Raw genomic sequence first — 19053 nt, forward strand, 5'->3', positions numbered from 1 at the left:
TTTTTTTTTTTTTTTTTTTTTTTTTCTTTTCAATTGAAAATTGTTTTATTCAACAACCAGTTTTACTTGATATGAGAAGGTAAAAATGCTCCATAAACCAAAGAAGCTGTAAAAAGATCCTCCAAATATCCGAGATGCTTTAGTTACGAAAACGAATATTGGGAAAGTATGGACAGTTTTATCCCAAATTCAGTGTCTATCCATATTAACCACTTTGATGGGAAGGTTACCTCTTCCTTCCTTCTGAAACCTACCAGAAAAAGATGGGGAAAAAATGATAGAAAATAAAGTATGACAGCTGTTGAATCTTTTCTCAGTCATTTTACTGTGACTTCTTACAGGCATTTCCTGGTCATAGGGGACCTGTCTCGTGTTTGACTTTCAGGCAAGGGACCTCAGAACTTTTTTCTGGTTCATTTGATCGAACTGTCAAGATATGGAATGTAGAAGACAGAGCTTACATAAATACATTATTTGGTCACCAAAGTGAAGTATTAACTATCGATTGCTTACGGAAGGAAAGATTGCTTACTGTTGGACGTGATCGGAGTATGCAATTATGGAAGGTAGACCTATTTTTTCTATTTCTTCCAGTTTTTAACGCATCTCTTAGTGGTTATCCATTTGTTGCTAATTTAAACTGGGCAGCGTGCTTGTAATTTTGTGTACTTACAGTAGTCCTATTTTCCTTTTATTATTTTGACTAGTTATTCTTTTGATCCTTGAAACAGGTCCCAGAGGAGTCCCGTTTAGTATTTCGTGCACCTGCATCATCCTTAGAGTGTTGCTGTTTTATAAGCAATGATGAGTTCTTAACTGGATCAGATGACGGCAGTATTGAGCTTTGGACTGCATTAAAAAAGAAGCCTGTTTATATTGTACGAAATGCTCATCCTTCTTCATTGTCTTGCACTAATTTGGAGCCAAAGGAAAATGGTGCCATCCCCAATGGTTGTATGGGTATGTGTTTGTTCAAGGATTTTATATATGATTCTCTTCCATCATTCTGCAAGCTTTAATGTTCTTGTATGTGTATGGGAAGTTTTTTGCAATCACCATGAATTTCCCATCCCTTTTGTAAATTTCATACATCAATGAATTTCTTTCTCTTTTTGTTTTTTGAAATCGATTTCGATTAATTGCCATACGTCGTACCAATTATTATTCATTTGTGAATTTTGTTCTTTGCAGGAAATGGGAATGCTAATCTTAATACTTCTCATAGTTTGTCAGCACACTCTTGGGTAAGTTCAGTCTCAGTATGTAGAAACAGTGACCTTGCTGCATCAGGTGCTGGCAATGGTTTTGTTCGTTTATGGGCTCTCGGAAGTGATAAGAAAGATGTGCGACCATTATATGACCTTCCTCTGGTATGCGAGTTTTACATGTGTTTATATTACATTTGTAGCTGTTTAATTTTGTTTCTTCTGATTCAAATGACTTGAATGTGGCTATTGTGCAACTGCATTCTATATATATTTTCTCTTGAATTTGTGCACTCATATGTCCCATGAAGAGCACTTGAACACCTGCTGAGTTTGATTTGATATAACCCTGTTTCTATTTTTCCTATATTTTTCTTTGGAAGTACTCGAATAGAAAATTTAATGGCTTCTTCCATATCTGCTCTCTTCTCTCTCTATGTATGTGTGTGTATTTGCTGATCACTCTCTTTATATTGTTCTTATAGAAATAATATACACGTGAAATATGAGTTTGATGAAGTTGAATCTTGAAGTTGTGACATCTTTTTTATTCTCTCTTAGAAATCTAAGGATTTTGACTGTAAAAGTTGTTTCCGGCTGCCGAGGCATTAGTACCTGCTCTCGGCTATTTTTTCGTTATTTCCTTTTCTCTTTCTTTTCTTATGAAAACTTTACATAATTTTTTTTTTTTTTTATAGGAATGAATTCTATTTCTTGTATTTTTTTCCCGTCCAAATGAATTCTATGATGCTTTCCTATTTGGTTGTTTGACAGAGATTGATATCTGTGTTCTTCTTTTCAAGAAATAAATATAAATATAAATATTTATGGGGTTGCTTCTACATCAGTTGTGCTTAAGATGCTGTATACACTGTAGCTGCAGTCTAGTGTATTGCTTACATATGGCTATTTTATTTGTTTATCTATTTATTTTTGTATTTCAGGTTGGGTTTTTGAACTCCTTGACTTTTGCCAATTCTGGAAGGTTCGTGGTAGCTGGAGTTGGGCAGGTAATCATCACACAAATTAAACTTAAAACATGTTTAATTATTTTGTGGTAGATGTTTGGCCCAGGATTACCACCACTGGTTTGTAGTTATATATATATATATAGATATATAGATATATATAATATAAACGTAGAAAATTGGGAGACGAGATATTCCTCATACCAAAGGGCTACAAAAGACTCCAGCTGGTGAAAATTTGCATACAAAAAGGTTTAGAAGAATTAGATCATTTAGAAGCAAAATTTTTATCATGCTCCCAAAACATGTTAATCTCATCTTTCTTTTTCTTTTTTTATCATCTAGATTCACTTCCACTTGCATGCACTTGGACTATTTTCATGACCTTAAGATAACTCATTGAATATTATATTCTAGGTCGGTAGCCATCATTTAAACCTATGAACCTCTCTCTTGTTCTTGAAAAACTCTTATTTCTTTCAAACCACAACTTTTAAATAAGATCCGTCACTCCATTGGACCAAGAACCTTTGCTTGGCCTCTGTTAAACGTTCCTCAAATCTGGTACATTGCATTCAACGCTTTCCTTGAAATGCACCAATCTAAGTTAAATGTCCGGGAGAGATCTTCCCAACAAGTTGCCACGAAAGGACAGAAAAAGAAGAGAGATATTGGTGTTTCCTCATTATTCCTACAAGAATGCACCAATTCACCTCACTAATTTAGGGGAAGCGGTTCAAAGGGCATAGTTCTTTGAAGTTGCTGCGGTTGAAGTGGAGTCTGCTCCGAAAGGGTCTACTTTTCTTCTAACCGGGATAGCAGGGTTGAAGCCCTTTTTAGAACTGATATAGAAGGATCAGAAAAAAATTACTCTATTTTGCTAAAAATTAGGTTAATAAATCATAATATTTTATGCAAGTTTTGGGAATTTGGTGGTTTGTGGCTTTACCTTATACAGAACGGTCCTCCATTTGTCATCTTTAAAACTCCACTATAAGACAAACCATCCAACATCTCTGAGAGTTATTCACTCCCCTGTTTCTGCATTGCTAAGGACCTCTCTTCGAAGATAAAAATCATTCCATTGGATTCCTAGTTCCAACTTGCCTCATTCTGAAGGCCTAGCAGTTTAGATAGAAATATCTGTTGCAGTCTAGGAAACAGCATAGGGAGGGGGATCGTCCTCATGTCCTTCCAAGAATTCAAACCCTTACCATTCCTACTTCGAATCTGGAAATGGTAGAAATATCAGTCTTTGACGAACTAAGCCTCCAGGCAATTCATAAATGCATTAGTTTCCAGAGGAAATTTCTACAGCCATTTGGATACGAAAGCCAGACACCTTCTTCCTATATACCCATCTCTACCCTCCTTTTTCCTAACGCTAACAAGCAGTTTTCTCCTTCACCTAATGTCCCTTCCATCTGTAGCACCTCTGTCCTATGGAAAACTCCTATGGTCTCTTTTTTGGATTTCGCTGATTCTAGCAGGAATCTCGAAAACGGATAATAAATAGTTACGTTTGGCAGAACAGAATAGATTTGATTAGGTGAGGAATTGATGATTTGAATTCGTATCTAGATTGCTGGTTTTCTTCATGGACTTCTCTTGTTGAAAATCTCTTCTATTTTCACAGTTTTGTTATTGGCGAGTTATTTTGTTCTTCTTCCTTCATAAGTTTTGTAGTCATGCTGAGAGTGAAATGGTATGCCTAGTGCTGACACCATAAGTTAACTTCATGACAGGAACCTCGTCTAGGAAGATGGGGTCGAATCCCAGCTGCTCGGAACGGAGTTGCAGTTCATCCCCTTAAACTCCCATGAAACTGAATTGAAGAGTTCTATACCCTATCCAATTTTGACCTCTCAGAGCTAAAAGTAAAATTGAAAGGTTCACCCCACCCCCACCCCTGTATTTATTTATTTTTGTATTTTTTTTCACCCACCTACCTAACTTTTTCCCACCATTTAGCCATGGAAACAATAGTAAAATTAGAGCATTCATGTTTTTTTACTGAGAAGGATGAGTTTGAAAGCCATTGAAGATAGATTCTGTTGTGATCACATGGGCCGCTCAGTTGGGGTTTCCTGGCAATTCCCTGTTGTGATGTACCTTTTTGGGCAATTCATTATTCAACTGTTTCCAATCAAGTCGTTGTACCAAGGTTCACAGTGTTCACATTCATCACTTTGTACGTCATAAACTGCAACAAATCTTCATTGTACTTTTTATTTTTATATTGGTTTCAGATTCTCCAGGAAACACAATGGTTTAATTCATGGAATTCTGGTATGTTGATGATGATAAAGCCTTTGGAATACTGTTCTTGATTTATAGTCATTATTATTAGAACGGCACTTGACCTTTCTTAATGAACATTATTTGTCCAATTCCAATGGTTTATAATCTTAGGTGACTGATTTCCCCAGCTTTGACATTATGTGGTTTAACGAGTATCATTGCCTATCCCTGTTATTGCCTGTCATAAACTTATGAAATAGTTAGAAAGTTTAGTTTATGTAATGCTAGTTTCTATGCCAAAAGCAGCTTTTTGATCCACTAAATGAGGTTGAAATACTGACTTTATTGCTTGAAAGCTGGAATTCTAAATGGTTTGATTGACGACAGTAGTTTTTTAATCCGTAGTCGTACTAGTATGTACCAATATTGAAAGTATGAGTATCGAAAAATGAAAGAAAGCTTGTCGAAAATTGCCAACCAAGAAAGGCAGGGGACTACCTTGAATCAACAATGATTGAAACTCGAGTGGGTAGAGTTTTGAGTTGCAAGAAATTTATCAATTTGATGCTTCGGTTGCATTGGAATAAATTTTTGTGCAAACCTTATCGGACACAACTTAATTGTTTTAGACATTCATTTGATATTGATGTCAGAAGTTTGAATTCTCTTAAGTTGATCGAAAGGTCAAAAGTTTGAATTTTCTCATTTGATCGAGAGGTCAGAATTTGAATTTTCTCATTTGATCGAGAGGGAGGTCAAAAGTTTGATTTCTCTTATTTGATTGAAAGGTCAGAAGTTCGAATTCTCATTTGATCGAAGGGTCAGAAGTTTGAATTCTCTCATTTGATCGAAAGGTTGAGGTCAGAAGTTTGAGTTCTCTCATTTGATCGAAAGGTTAAAAGTTTAAATCCTCTTATCCTCTCATTGAATCGAGAGGTCAGAAGTTTGAATTCTCTGTTAAACTCAAAGAAAATGGGTAAATGTTAAGTATCATATCATATCATAAATTTAAAGCAATTCAATTAAACTCTTAAACGTCATAACTAAATTAATTCAAATCCCGAAAGTTCATCCCTACATAAATTCGAACACTTACGAAGTCACTACGAAAAAGGCTTTCTATTTGAAAATCATAACATATTTGAAAAGAAAAGTATAAATTAATATAATTTAAATGCAATTAAAAATCAGATAATTCCATCCTTTTTGGCAGTCACTACTTTAAGTAAATTAAAATTAACCTAATTGGTGTTTAATTAATCTTTGCTAATCTCTAACCTATTTCCCAAAATAGGCTTCCCAGAAGGTCGTAACAAGAGCAGAACCCGGAGGGCAAAATGGTAAAAAAAAAACAAAAGAACTACGAACGAAGCCGTGGAGATCCCTCCGGTGTACTCTGATTAGATGCCCTCGCTTCCCGCATCGCTTCGTATGCCGTATCCTTGGAACCACCGCCGTCGCCGCCGCCGCCGCAAATTTCGACGGTGGCTGCGGCAGAGAGACAGCAGCGGACGTCTTCATTTCCGTACATGTAGACTGCTAGAGGAACGTCGCCGTTAATATTACCGTTGCCGGTCGGGTTCCGAGACGAGGAGCAAGAAGAAGTGCCGCCGCCGCCGCCGCCGCCGGGGATGTAAAAGGGAGTCGCCGGTTGAATGACATTGTCGTTGAATGCTATGGCGTAATCTCTCACAGAATCAGGCAATCGGCAAGACGATGCCGGAGTGGAATTCTCTCCGCCGCCGCCAGCTACTGCGCTACTCGTCGACGTCGGAGTGGTGCTCCTCACAGTCCCACAAACTGAACATCTATTCAAAATCTAAGACGAAGAACATAACCAAAATTTAGAAAGAAATAAATCTTAAGGGACAAAAAAAATAAGAACAATTATTCCATCCAATTTCATAATTGATTTATATCAAAAAAGGTTAAAAATTAGAACTCCCGTAAGAAGTAAACTGTTCCTTATTTGGTCACAGGGATAATAGCTCTTATTAGGTTAATGACAACCAGCTCGGGAGTTACCCGCGATTGGTAATGGCATAACCAGAAGAGGGGTAGCATCTATTTCGAGTACAGAGGCGACAAAGGGTGCTAACCCGGTATATCAAAGCCTCACTTTAACTAGCCACGAAAGATTATGACTACAGTTTTGTATTTTGTGGGTACTCAATTCAATAGAAGACAAAAAACATAAGGGAAAGAGGGAGGGTACAGATGCGGAGGAGCGATAGGTGGTGCCGTCGGGGTCGACAATCCAGCCGGCCTCGTTGGCGAGGTGACGGAGGACTTGATTGATATCGGCTCGAGGGGAGAGGCGGTAGCCGCCGTGCTTTCGAAGGCCAAGGAAGATATTGGTAGTAATGGCTCTTCTTTGCCTTTCCCTCATCTTAGTTTTATGTTTTTCAGTCTCACTTCTAACTCCCTTTCTTTTTGCAGCACCAACTTCACTTCCTTCCTTCATATCTCTCACTTTCTTTCTCTTTCCGTTTGTTCTAAAGATGAGATTTTGGTCGCTTTGTTCATGGTTTTGTAGTTGGAAGGAAAGGAGTGGTGATGGGGAATGGACGGTTGTGATTGAGGAAGAAGTGGTGATGGGGAATGGACGGTTGTGATTGAGGAAGGAGTGGATGGAGATGGAGACGAGAAGCATGTTATCAAAATTTCCAATTTCTGTTCTTTTTCTGCATGACACTGGAGGAGTTTGCTCACGATGAATTTGCATGTGGAATACAAAGAGAGTGGGAATCACGCGCTCCAACCATACCTAATACAATATCATGTTACACCCACCATTTCTATTCTGCTCGTTTCTTAAGACCTCGGACTTTCTTAAGACCTCGGACTTACTCAAGGATCATCGATGTAACAACCCAGATCCACTGCTGGCAAATATTGTCCTCTTTGGGCTCTCCCTTTTGGGCTTCCCCTCAAGGCTTTAAAATGCATATGCTAGAGAAAGGTTTCTACACCTTTATAAATGATGTTTTGTTCTCCTCCCCAACCAATGTGGGACATCACAATCGAGGTCTCTATACCTTGAAAGTGACAATTTGAACTTGCTCTACGTTGAATCGAAGTTGATATTGAACAAATATCTCGTCTAATTGGGTGTCATTTGAAGATGGAAGGCTACTTAGTGATAAGAAGAGTGATTATCAACCTCATTCAAGTTGATAATGTTCATTTAGATTCATAATCATCCTGTGTCGAAATGTCAGCTATTAATCTGAAAGTAATAAGCATGCATTAAAAGTTGACTAGATGTCAATCTGAGCATAAAACAAGCACTAATTATGATTCAAAAAGTTAAAGGGTAGATCTCCTAACCTACCGTTATTGAACTAAAAAAGACGAGAAAAAGAAAACAAAAGAATGACCCGATATCGAAAGGATTGTAAGAGTACTAACGCTTATATCAACCTCACGTAAATAGTAGCAGTCTCCGTCGATAGACATATAAGGGGCCAATACGAGCTAGAATGAGTTTAAGCTAACAAATGAAAAACCTAGCAGAAGGAGAATAATATACCTTTTACAAATACATATTTCATATGGATTTCTCCTCATAATGATCCTACCATGTACCTCAATAATCTTTAAACATCGCAATTGAGGTAAAATCTTGAAGGCATCAACACAATATAAACAACTAAGTTAAACTTATGATAAAAATGATTCTGGAAGATGATTTATCTACATTTTCTGACTCACATTGGGGTATTTGATTACTTGCAGTCATAAATTCTGTAGTTACTGAGGCCTTTCGAGGTCGGGTCTCCTATCTAGAGCTTCACTAGTTGACTCGTCAGGAAATGCATCAGGATAAGTGGCTAAGATTCTTGATTTCATGCTCCTGAAAGAAAGAGAAGTTGATGAACTATACAATCTAGAAAGATACAGCCAATATTGAATCATGAAGTATACTAAATGATGCAATTTGATCAATAAAATAAATCAGTTATGACTGGTCAAGATAAAATTTAGAAGTCTCTCGCAGTGAAATAAAGTGTAAGGAAGAGCAGAGAGGATTGAGTATACAAGAACATTCCATCACAGATGAAAATTTTGAAGTAACCACAATCTGAACAAAATGGTTTCAAGAAGGATTTCTGGGTATTAAATAATTCAGATCCTTGCTTGGTAGAAGCCAACATAAATGTTCAATTTCTTGATTTCCTAACAGAAATGAACCAAAAAATAAAATAAATATAATAATAAAAAATAAGTAACCTTAATTTCATATATTTTCCATTCCAAATTTTAAAGGTTTGATTCACCTTGAGTTAGCTCATGCTAACTGTAACGACCCCAGATCTATCGCTAGCAAATATTATCCTCTTTAGGCTTTCCTTTTCGAGCTTCCCCTAAAGGCTTTAAAATGCGTCTGCTAGGGGAAGGTTTCCACACCCTTATAAATGGTGTTTTGTTCTCCTCCCAAATCAATGTGGGATATCACACTAACTAATTCCAAAATGTTTTAGGGAAGACACGTTGAAATGTTTGGTGATTTTTTATCGTCAAGAATAACTAGAAAAAGCCCTATTTTTGGATATGCTCATAACGTACCACCCTTTCAAGAATGCAAAAGCTTTATTATGGGAAAACCTTATCATGGCTTTCTTTTGGAATATATTGAAAGAAAGAAACAGAGAATATTTGCAGAAAAGACAAAGACCTACACAAAATTTTTAGATAATGTTGTTTGCCAAGCTCTATCTAGGTGTAACTGTCTAATATTTTTACTTCCTATAGTTATACCTCCCTCGTTGCAAATTGGGATGGTCTTTTATAAACACCATGAATTATACATCCCTTTTGTAAATTTCAATCATCAATGAAATTATCTCTTATAATAAATATATATACATACATACATGACCAGAAAAAAAATGATGAAAAAAGAACTATTTTATCTTATAAACTGTACATCTAGTACTAACAAAGAAACTAGCAGACCACCACCAAACAGGCCAAGTAAGGAGAAAATAACAATAACTATAGTTCTTCCACAATCAAGAAGAATTAGTCTCCAAGAAAAAATTGTACTATTTCAGTCTACTTTCTTTTGAAAAATTAAATGCATGAAGGGTCCATAAAGGTGAAAGAGTTTGTAGGTGTCAACTAAAGGCCATGGACATTGGAACACTAGGCCAGCTTTGCCTACAGTTGCACTGTGGTCTGTAAAGATCATAGAAGTGCATAAACTGGAAAGAAAGTATGTTGAATGAACTAGAACACATTTCTCCATCTGATCCCCCTTGATAATGAAATATTACTATCCATTCCCATCGTAATGATATAGAAGGGTTAGAAAAGAACTCTGCAACGAATAATTGCAGAGATCATTTGTACTGAAACAAGTTACTTTTACGGAAAATGCGTATGCTTGAAGAATTCCCTTAGTTATGTATTCTAACAAAAATACTTCTATGCATCTAAAATCCCAATGTTCAACATGGTAAATGCATTAACAAAGTGGAAAATTTTACCAAACAGTGCTACTACACTTGGTGGAAAACTTGCTTCGACAAAAAACGTATTAGTAGCTTGTAAGTTATATGCCACACGAAGGTTACAATTCTAAAGATACAGAACTAATTAACGAGCATCTAGTGTATGAAGATATTAATACTTCTTCCCACACACGATTCACTCAAAACGGAAAATCCCCATAAGCTGAAGCATTTTAATTATTGAGTATCTCTAACCCCCTTATTTCTTTTTTTCTCCTTAGAATCTATTTCAAATTTTGATTCATACATAGTTTAGTTATTGAGACCTGGTTCCAGGATTATTTATACTTGGTTTGAATCATTAAGTTTGGACATTACTTTGGTGATCGAAATGGCAGGAACATACTATTTCTTGTGATTTTTTTAGGGGATTAAATTGAAAGATGCCATACATTTTAGGGAACAAAAGATCATAAACAATAACGAAAGTAATATTTGTACCAAGAACATTTGATCATCGATTCACCACCATACCTTATTTTCAGAAATATGTAATCAAGGTCAGATTTCATGGACTTCAAAAGACGAGTATTTCTAGATAGATCTCCAGACACCTCAGCAAAGCAATGCTCCGAGAACTCGTTAAAATGAGAGAGGACAGCATTGCTATCCTGCAATCTCCCCAATCTGCAATGAGCGATTCAACGAAACAATTAAGAGTAATGGTAATAAATTTTACATATTCTTCAAATCATCATTAAAAAAACACCGAATACTTCAACAATAAAGTCGGTACAGAACTCCAATTTGATCCTAATTCGTCAATTTGATTCTAATAAACATAACAGAGAGAAACAGGACTTACATGAGGTGCTGCAAATGGTTGAGAGAGTTCAAATCATCCGTTTTGATCAAAGTTTTGAACTCCCGAGAGAGCTCCTCGGAGGCTACTCTTATCGACTCGCCCTCCGCCCGCTGCTCCATCGCCTTCCACCGGCCTCAACTGTAACGGGGGATCGAATGGCTTACTTGGGCAGAAAAAAGGGCCTAAGATAATGAAATCAGCTGCTGGGCTTTTATTGGGCTTTTAATTACCAACCAAGTCGAAACCATATTCTGGCCCATTTCATTATTCAAAGCCCAATAAAAGCCCGTAGGCCCAATTCTTTAAGTAACAACTGGGCTCGGCTACTTTCTTTTTTTTCCATCTTTGCCCTTCAATTTACCTTCTAGAAGATTTCCTATATTATTTTCCATCTTTTTAACGTTAATTTTAAAAAATTATTTTTCCTAGATTTCCGATTTCTACAATTTAAATATAAATATGACTTCATGGTTTAAACAAAGAGAATGAAAAGGCAAATTGGGGTTTTGAGAAATAGGATCGAGATTTGAGAGATAGTGTCGAGATTTTGGATTTTGGATATGAAACATGTGTTAAGCTAAGAAAATGATGAGATAACTTAGGTTTTTGAGACATAGGGTCGAGATTTAAGAATCAAGGGACTAAATTCGAGAAGAGAGAAGTGGGGTCGAGATTTAAGAAATGACAGACCAAGTTTGAGAAGAGAGAAATAGGGCGGAGATTTAAGAGACTAAGTTTGAGATAAGAGAAGTAGGGCCGAGATTTAAGAAACGGGAGACTAAGTTTGAGAAGAGAGAAGTAGGGTCGAGATTTAAGACACGAGAGAGACTAAGTCAATTAAGATTTTGATCTGTCTCTATCCTCAAAGCCTCGTTGCCCTATCACGCTATTGTCACGTGTCATACAAACTCATTGTACCATCTAAAAAAGAGAAGAGTAGCATACTTTGTAAGTAACTCCACTAGTAGAATAATGTCATGGGCTCATGATCCTTAGTTTTCACTGGGTTTTGAACATCGGTTCATACTTATCTCGGGAAACATAAAATTTATATTTATATGCTTAACCGATCGGGGACCACTTTCATTTTTTTTTATTTATTTTGGGTTATTATGCTAATTGTTTATAGACTAATAAGTAATGGATTGAATTTCTAACGATTAATTAATTAATTTAAAAATAAAAATAAAATAAATATTCATATTTAAATAAGGTGAAGAGAGAATCTGCGTAAGAACAGGTTATGTGGCTTCATCACCTTCGTTTTACGGTCACTTCCAACAAAAAATTCTTTGCACGGTTAGATCGAATCATCAGATTAGATGATCCGCCATTGATCGAAATTGTTTGGTTTCATGTCTCATTTCTTCGCTTGAATCTTTCAGCTCCATTCTATTTCGGAGGATTTCTTTGTTTTTCCTGTCTAGTTTTTGCGGCATACAGAAATCAAAATGCTTTGCAGACTTGTTTGTTGGTTTTCCTTTAGTTGATTTTGGTAAAATGATCCATTGCAATGACCTGAGATCCATTTTTTAAGGAGGATTTTCTTTTTCTTTTGTTTTTTGCTGTGAGAGCTTGTCTGAATTGCACTCTCTCCCCCTGTTTTTCCTTAGGTCATCTGAAGAAATCTGGTTTATGAATCACTGAGATCGAAGCGGAGAATGAGTCATTTTTCAGGGGATTTCAGGAGGCCTGAATCAGGTGTGCTTACTGAAGTGTGTGTGTGTGTGTTTAGGAAGCAGATTTTGCATGCGTTTTTCAGAAACTTTATGGTTTGAAATTCTTTGTGCAGCTAAAAGTAGATTAAAAGATTTATTGCTTCAAAAAGATAATCAACTTTGTGCAGATTGTGGTGCTCCTGATCCTAAATGGGCGTAAGTTTCCTAAGCTTCGTTATTGAAGGATTATGATCTAATCGTTTTGTTTTAATAATTTTTCCTCTGAAACAAAGCACATTGTTTTTCATTGGTGATATGCTTCCATGGATTTCCTTTCAATTTATATGATCATCTCAAGAAATATGATGTATGATTCACTGCCTTTGCAGCTCTGCAAATATTGGTGTATTTGTATGCTTAAAATGTAGTGGTGTACACAGAAACCTTGGAACGCATATATCAAAGGTAATACTCACCTTTCTCAAGATACAGATTTCGGATTGCATTCCTTTCTTCTTTCCGTATGTCATTGGAATAAACACTATAACTACTTTTAAGTTTTTCCGATGTTCTGTGGTATCTTTATCGATTTGTTAAGCATGCTAAACGCTTTTCATCGTAAAAGTACAATTTGAATTTGATTTACTCGAGGGGAAAGCAACCGGTGCCATGCAATCTTGCAGCGTACATTGCTGAAATAGTAGTCCCCAGTTGGTCAATGTTGCTCTTGTTGAGAATAGTATACAAGAAATGGAAGGTTACAGGGTTTTACTTCCTTCTCTCATCAGAAAACTTTGCCTGAACTTAGAACTGCTGCCGTTTTTACGATTAAAGAAAATTCGTTGTTCTAAGGACATTATTGGCTCTGGTTCAGGTTTTATCAATAACATTGGATGAATGGACTGATGATGAGATTGATGCCATGATGGAGGTTGGAGGAAATGGTTTTGCTAATTCAATATATGAGGCTTTTATTCCTGATGGATATACAAAGCCTGGACCGAGTGCTAGCCATGAGGAGCGTTCAAAGTTCATAAAGTAAGACTCTGACTTGCAATACTTACATATTTGTGCATCATAAATAACAACTAGTAATTTCTCTGTCGTTTTTATGACCATTTCAGCCATAATTTATAACCTACCGTGTAATTTTGCTCCCCTTTTACCAGTTGTGCTTAGTTAAAATGTCATGGTTTTGCACTTCAGCGATCAGTAAATGTTTAGCAAGGGGAATCCGGATCATGATTTATGAATGTATATTGATAACATATTTAGTAACCATGCCCCTGTTCGGTTTTGAATCTCTAAGGAGTAATTTAAGTAAGTAATCTTTTATGTAGGTCCAAATATGAACTTCAAGAATTTTTAAAACCTAGCTTGCGAATTATACCCAATAACTCCTCAAAGACTCCTGAGGAGCCAAGTTGTTTTCAGGTGAACTCTTCAAAGAAATCAGTAAGTTCAATTACATCTCATACCACATGATAAAATATATTTTTTTCTAACTGCTTCAAGCTTGGCATGGAGATCAGTTTTGAGTAATATGTTCGTAAATATGCTTCATATTCCCCCGAACCATTCTCCTCCAAAACATCATCCGAAATCTGGCTATAATTAGTTGGAGCCATTGGATGAGATCAGCAGCTAGTTAATATGCTTAACCATCTATGGATAGTAATCTGATTAACCCTCTACTCTTTCTGCTTTTGGGACTAGCCACAGGAAGGCATGGTTGAATTTATGGGACTACTGAAAGTTAAGGTGATTAAAGGCACAAACTTAGCTGTGAGAGATATGAAATCCAGTGATCCTTTCATTACTGTGACTCTTGGGCAACAGGTCAGTAATAGTTCTGATCTTTTCAAGGGTGCATGCTTTTACATTTTTTTAATTGGTCTATGGTGGGGTGACTAAGAACTCTGCAAATGTAGCATTCTGAATGTCCTACTCTGAACCTGTTAACATGCTCAAAGATAGAAGGTGGATTGGATAATAATTGTTAACTTCTTGTTGAGAAATTGATAATTACGACTGGTTTTGTTGCTGATAGACTGCAAAAACAACGGTGAAAAAGAAAAACTTGAATCCAGTTTGGAACGAGGAACTCATGCTGTCGGTTCCTCAAGAATACGGTCCCTTAGAGTTGGTAAGTTTTGTTTTTGCAGATTTTTACAGTTAGTTGATCCAATTTTTAGAGCTTAATTTTGTGTCCCTTGAAGTTGGTAAATATGAAACCTTGTTTTCAGATGTGTTATGCATTTGTTTCAAGCTACTGAATACTTGCTATGCATTTGAGGTTATTTTAGGAAGAAAGAAGTGGAGGTTAGGAATCACGGATCTCCAATGGTATGATATTGTCCACTTTGAGCATAAGCTCTCGTGGATTTGCTTTGAACTTCTCCAAAAGGCCTCATTCCAATGATCATTCCCTAAATTAGCCAATGTGGGACTCCCTCCCAACGATCCTCAACTGTGAATACTCATTTTTTATTCCTTCACTTAATGGTCCATTGCAGAAAGTGTTCGATCTCGACACTGTTTCATCTAATGACTTGATGGGTGAAGCAGAAATCGACCTCCAGCCAATGTTAACATCAGCAATGGCATTTGGAGATGCTGAAATATATGGGGATATGCAGATAGGAAAATGGTTGAAATCAGACGACAACGCCCTTATCGACGACAGTGCTGTCAATATCGTGGACGGGAAGGTGAAACAAGAGGTGTCGCTCAAGCTCGGAAACGTAGAATCAGGTGAAGTGTACTTGGAACTAGAGTGGATGCCTCTTGATCAGTAGTCACACATATTATTGGAACAAGAGTGTGAGTTTCATTTTGTTATTGCTTATGAAATGCCTCATTCTGTTCAACCGATCAAAACTGCAAACATATATTTGCCCATGAAATGGTATGTCCTAAGTTCTTACCTTGCAACTAAACTAGGTGTTATTCATATTGCAATGTACTAAAATTTGAACCTTGTTTGTATGTATGGCTTGTAACTTTGTATAAGCTCTTCAAACCGTGACATAAGACTCCTCGTTAAATTAAATACTATTTAGGGCCATCCTACCTAATTATAGGGGCATTTTAGTCATTTTACACCTACCATCGGTTTATTCCCTTATCATAATTTATTTCCTTATCATAATTTAATGATCATCAAATTTCATATATAACTTTATCATGTCATATTGAGTCATCTCCTAAAATTTCATGAGTAATAGAATTCATTTAGTATGTTCATGGTTCAACTTCATTGAAATCAACATTCATGTCGACAATAATGTTAGAAAACCTTAAATACTTAACTCAACCTTAATTTCAATTTTCTCGCTTTTTTCGGCAATGAGATCAATAGTTTAATCCGTTTCTTTTATTACATTGTCCTCCTAGTCAATTTTTTTAAGGACTACCGGTCCAATAAGGCACGTTTATGTCCATACGTCCTCAAGGTCTCATTTTAACAATTTTTGTGTCATCGTGTGAAATAGCAAAACAACCAAAATTTTCTTTTTTTCTTTTTTTTTTCTTTTATGGTGTTGGCTCATAATTTTTTTTTTTTTTCACACCGATACTTAAATTTCATATTTACATACTTTATGATAACAAAATTTCCCTTCGACACTCCCACTTTTAATATCTACAGTAGCCGGTAAGATGATGTTGGCTATCAAGTTTTCTTAGTTATTTTCATTTGAATCTACTTAATCGTTAGTATATGTTGAGACATTCTTTCCCATCTCTATGGTCATAACACTGCGTATTTTAACTATATTCGAGACGTCTAACTGAAACATCCAACATTCCTTAGCAAAATTATTTTCATGCATATACAAGTGTTTAGTAGCTTAATAAACTATAGCTCCTTATTCATGGTACAACCCTTGCTAAACTTAAACACTACCAATACATTAATTAACATTTATATTCCATACCAGTTAAATCATATCATATTTTATATTATAATAAACATAGAGCTAAGTCAATAATAATAAAGTCACCTATAATACAATCAATGGTGTTAAAATTCAATTAAGAGTTATATTTGATAATGATCAAGCAGTAACAACATACACAATCAACGACATTACTATTTGTTATCTTATGCATGACATACCAGATAGTAACGGGGTATCATCGGTGGGACCATGGAACATGCCAAGTCTATCTCGTAGACTAGTCTACAGAGTCTATAACCTAGAGCTCTGTTACCAACTGTAACGACATCATAAAACAACACTGCCATGAACTTACATTTTTGAAAACATCTTTAAAACAACATAACCAAATACTAAATAAAACCAATGAAAATTAAAAGTAAAAACACCGTATACTAGCCTAAAATCTAAAATATGAAATACCACTATCCTATGCATGTGTCATGGTCTTTACTTGTGATGTCATCATCATCCGTACAAGGGTGTCTTGCCTTTGCGTGAAATAGAAGTAGCACACGGCTTGATTATTTTAAGAAATATTTAGTAAGTGACCCAACTATTAGGGTCAAAAAATGCAAACACATGCAATAATGACCTATCGTTAAAACCATCATAGGGGTGACCTCCAGTCTGGACAAAATTAGATGTGTACTACATCCCTACACATGACCCGCACCTGCGAGCGTGAGTCCCCATGCAGTTTGCACACCCCTTGAACTCATCATAATCGGACTAATTATCCATAGTCGGACCTCTAGAGGTCAGCGAACTTCTGAATATCATGCGAGCCATTATCATCATTATTATCATCATAATGTACACATTCGTATCATGAACGTTGAAAACGTTCATACAAAATGGAATATAGTGCAAGAATCTTCCCTCCACCAAAATTTTGGATCATCTCTTCTTTCTCTCTCTCTTCCATCAAATTTCTTCGTTCTTCAATTCTTCCCTCTAAAGATGGAAGAGAAAGAGAGGTGAGAAAAAAAAAAAAATAATATAGTTTTTTTTTTATAACAAAAATGTAATTTAAACTAAATTAAGAGAGAGTATAAAAATATATATTTATATTAAAATATATGCATAAACGTAAAAAAATAAAAAATAATAAAATAATAAAAAAAAAACCTCCCAAAGAGAACAATATCTGCTAGCGGTGGATATGGGTCGTTACAAATGGTATCAGAGCCAGTCACCGGACAATGTGTCGGCCTTCTCGTTGTTTCCCGAAGGGGGGTAGACACGAGGCGGTGTGCCAGTAAGGACGCTGGGCTCCAAAGGGGGGTGGATTTGGGGGCGGTCCCACATCGATTGGATAAAGAAACGAGTGCTAGCGAGGACGCTGGGCCCGAAGGGGGGTGGATTGTGATGTCCCACATTGGTTGGGGAGGAGAACAAGTCACCATTTACAAGGGTGTGGAATCCTTCCCCTAGTAGACGCGTTTTAAAGCCTTGAGGGGAAGCCCGAAAGGGAAAGCCCAAAAAGGACAATATCTGCTAGCGGTGGATCTGGATCGTTACGAATACAGTACATTAATGCGTTTGTGTTCGGATCAGAAGGTCATGAATTTGACTTACTAATGTCCCTTCAAGCATAAAGAAAAATGAAAACATTATCTAATTAATTAATTCAACCATAACAATCAAACAATTTAACCAAACTTTGAAGTCGTAGGAAGAAATACATAACCAAAAGTTGTTCGCTTTGTCCCGTTACGTATTATCGTCGCCTCACGGTTTTAAAACACGTCTATTAGGGAGAGATTTACACATCTTTATAAAAAATGTTTTGTTCCCTTTTCCAACCAATGTGGTTCTAGTATCCTCACTGGCTCTGATAATATTGCTGACAGCCCAGGCCCACCAGTACTAGATATTGTCTGCATTGACCCGTTACGCATCGCCATCAGTCTCATGGTCTTAAAATGTGTCTTCTAAGGATAGATTTTCACATCCTTCTAAAGAATGCTTCGTTCCACTCTCCAACCAACGGGGTATGATCTCACACTTAAACTTCATGAACTATACTTGTAATATTTCCAAAAAACATATATAACTGTATTATGTTTTATTTTTATTATTATCGATATGAATTTTAAATGAACAAGTAGAGAAGGATTGACCTCCAAGCTAAAAAGAAAAAAAAGAAAAAAAAGCAACACGGGTTTTCTTGTGTCTAGATCAAGAGTGATGCTCAAGCTGAAATCGGTACAAAGCTCAATTACATCATTTCCAAAGGTATTTTAATAAATATGATTCTTTAGAACCAAAACGTAATGAAATGCCATCGTCTCCCGCTACCCAAGTACAAATACTATTATAACATTGGTTACTAGACCAATTTTCCATTTCTGGCCAAAATACTTCACTAGAAGCATCCCCGTGCTTGCTGTTAAAATTGCACCAAAATCGTGATGATTGCCAAATAATTTCTTTAAAGGTCCAGGAGTACTTCTCTCCGGGGTCGATCTCAGTTTGCCTAAATCATCGTCTTTAGATTTGCAGTGAGCCAAGAGAGTTGAATTCTTCATATGATTCCAAATTACCACTTCCCATATGGAGAATGGACGCAGTATCTTTGACTCGGATTGTGCAAAACATGAGTTAATAATCATGTTCGATTGAAAAGCAAATAATACAATGAAACAAAACATGTTTAAAAGCTTCATTTTTTTTATTTAATTTGGTTTTTTTTTTTTTTTTTTTTTTTTTTTTT

The 19053-nt window shown here is 36.2% G+C and overlaps 4 protein-coding genes across 10 annotated transcripts in view; 2 read left to right on the forward strand and 2 right to left on the reverse strand.

Annotated features, from left to right (window-relative positions):
- The window catches only part of LOC111456984 (U3 snoRNP-associated protein-like YAO), a 6836-nt gene extending 2323 nt beyond the window's left edge, over positions 1 to 4513 (forward strand). For all 4 annotated transcript variants that reach the window (XM_023099074.1, XM_023099072.1, XM_023099073.1 and 1 more), the window contains exons 4-8: positions 342 to 566; positions 732 to 960; positions 1192 to 1370; positions 2150 to 2215; positions 3919 to 4513. In XM_023099074.1, the coding sequence (XP_022954842.1) occupies positions 342 to 566; positions 732 to 960; positions 1192 to 1370; positions 2150 to 2215; positions 3919 to 3996 (777 nt within the window). In that variant the 3' untranslated portion in view covers positions 3997 to 4513. The remainder of the gene's footprint in view (positions 1 to 341; positions 567 to 731; positions 961 to 1191; positions 1371 to 2149; positions 2216 to 3918) is intronic.
- Positions 4514 to 5653: 1140 nt separating this feature from the next.
- On the reverse strand, positions 5654 to 6977 carry LOC111456986 (protein BRASSINAZOLE-RESISTANT 1-like). The gene is made up of 2 exons (XM_023099079.1): positions 6630 to 6977; positions 5654 to 6233 (listed from the first exon to the last, which is right to left on the reverse strand). The coding sequence occupies exons 1-2, from the start codon at positions 6876 to 6878 to the stop codon at positions 5775 to 5777; spliced, it is 708 nt and encodes a 235-aa protein (XP_022954847.1). The 5' UTR covers positions 6879 to 6977; the 3' UTR covers positions 5654 to 5774.
- A 798-nt stretch (positions 6978 to 7775) lies between these two features.
- On the reverse strand, positions 7776 to 10899 carry LOC111456987 (kxDL motif-containing protein 1). Its single transcript, XM_023099080.1, has 3 exons — positions 10736 to 10899; positions 10405 to 10557; positions 7776 to 8270 (listed from the first exon to the last, which is right to left on the reverse strand). The coding sequence occupies exons 1-3, from the start codon at positions 10852 to 10854 to the stop codon at positions 8168 to 8170; spliced, it is 375 nt and encodes a 124-aa protein (XP_022954848.1). The 5' UTR covers positions 10855 to 10899; the 3' UTR covers positions 7776 to 8167.
- Positions 10900 to 11945: 1046 nt separating this feature from the next.
- Positions 11946 to 15417, forward strand: LOC111456985 (ADP-ribosylation factor GTPase-activating protein AGD12-like). Of its 4 annotated transcripts, XR_002712855.1 has the most exons (10): positions 12017 to 12230; positions 12349 to 12436; positions 12528 to 12609; positions 12783 to 12858; positions 13268 to 13431; positions 13734 to 13848; positions 14110 to 14232; positions 14444 to 14539; positions 14910 to 15261; positions 15311 to 15417. XR_002712855.1 is itself a non-coding variant. In XM_023099077.1 (9 exons), the coding sequence occupies exons 2-9, from the start codon at positions 12397 to 12399 to the stop codon at positions 15189 to 15191; spliced, it is 978 nt and encodes a 325-aa protein (XP_022954845.1). In that variant the 5' UTR covers positions 11946 to 11975; positions 12349 to 12396; the 3' UTR covers positions 15192 to 15405. The 4 variants fall into 4 exon arrangements, 3 of the variants coding, with proteins under 3 accessions (XP_022954845.1, XP_022954846.1, XP_022954844.1); XM_023099077.1 differs by lacking the exon at positions 12017 to 12230 and adding an exon at positions 11946 to 11975 and having other exon boundaries at positions 14910 to 15405; XM_023099078.1 differs by having other exon boundaries at positions 12016 to 12230; positions 14116 to 14232; positions 14910 to 15405.
- The last annotated feature ends 3636 nt before the right edge of the window (positions 15418 to 19053 follow it).

The sequence above is a fragment of the Cucurbita moschata genome, unplaced genomic scaffold (genome assembly GCF_002738365.1).
Source record: "Cucurbita moschata cultivar Rifu unplaced genomic scaffold, Cmos_1.0 Cmo_Scf00019, whole genome shotgun sequence".
NCBI lineage: Eukaryota > Viridiplantae > Streptophyta > Magnoliopsida > Cucurbitales > Cucurbitaceae > Cucurbita > Cucurbita moschata.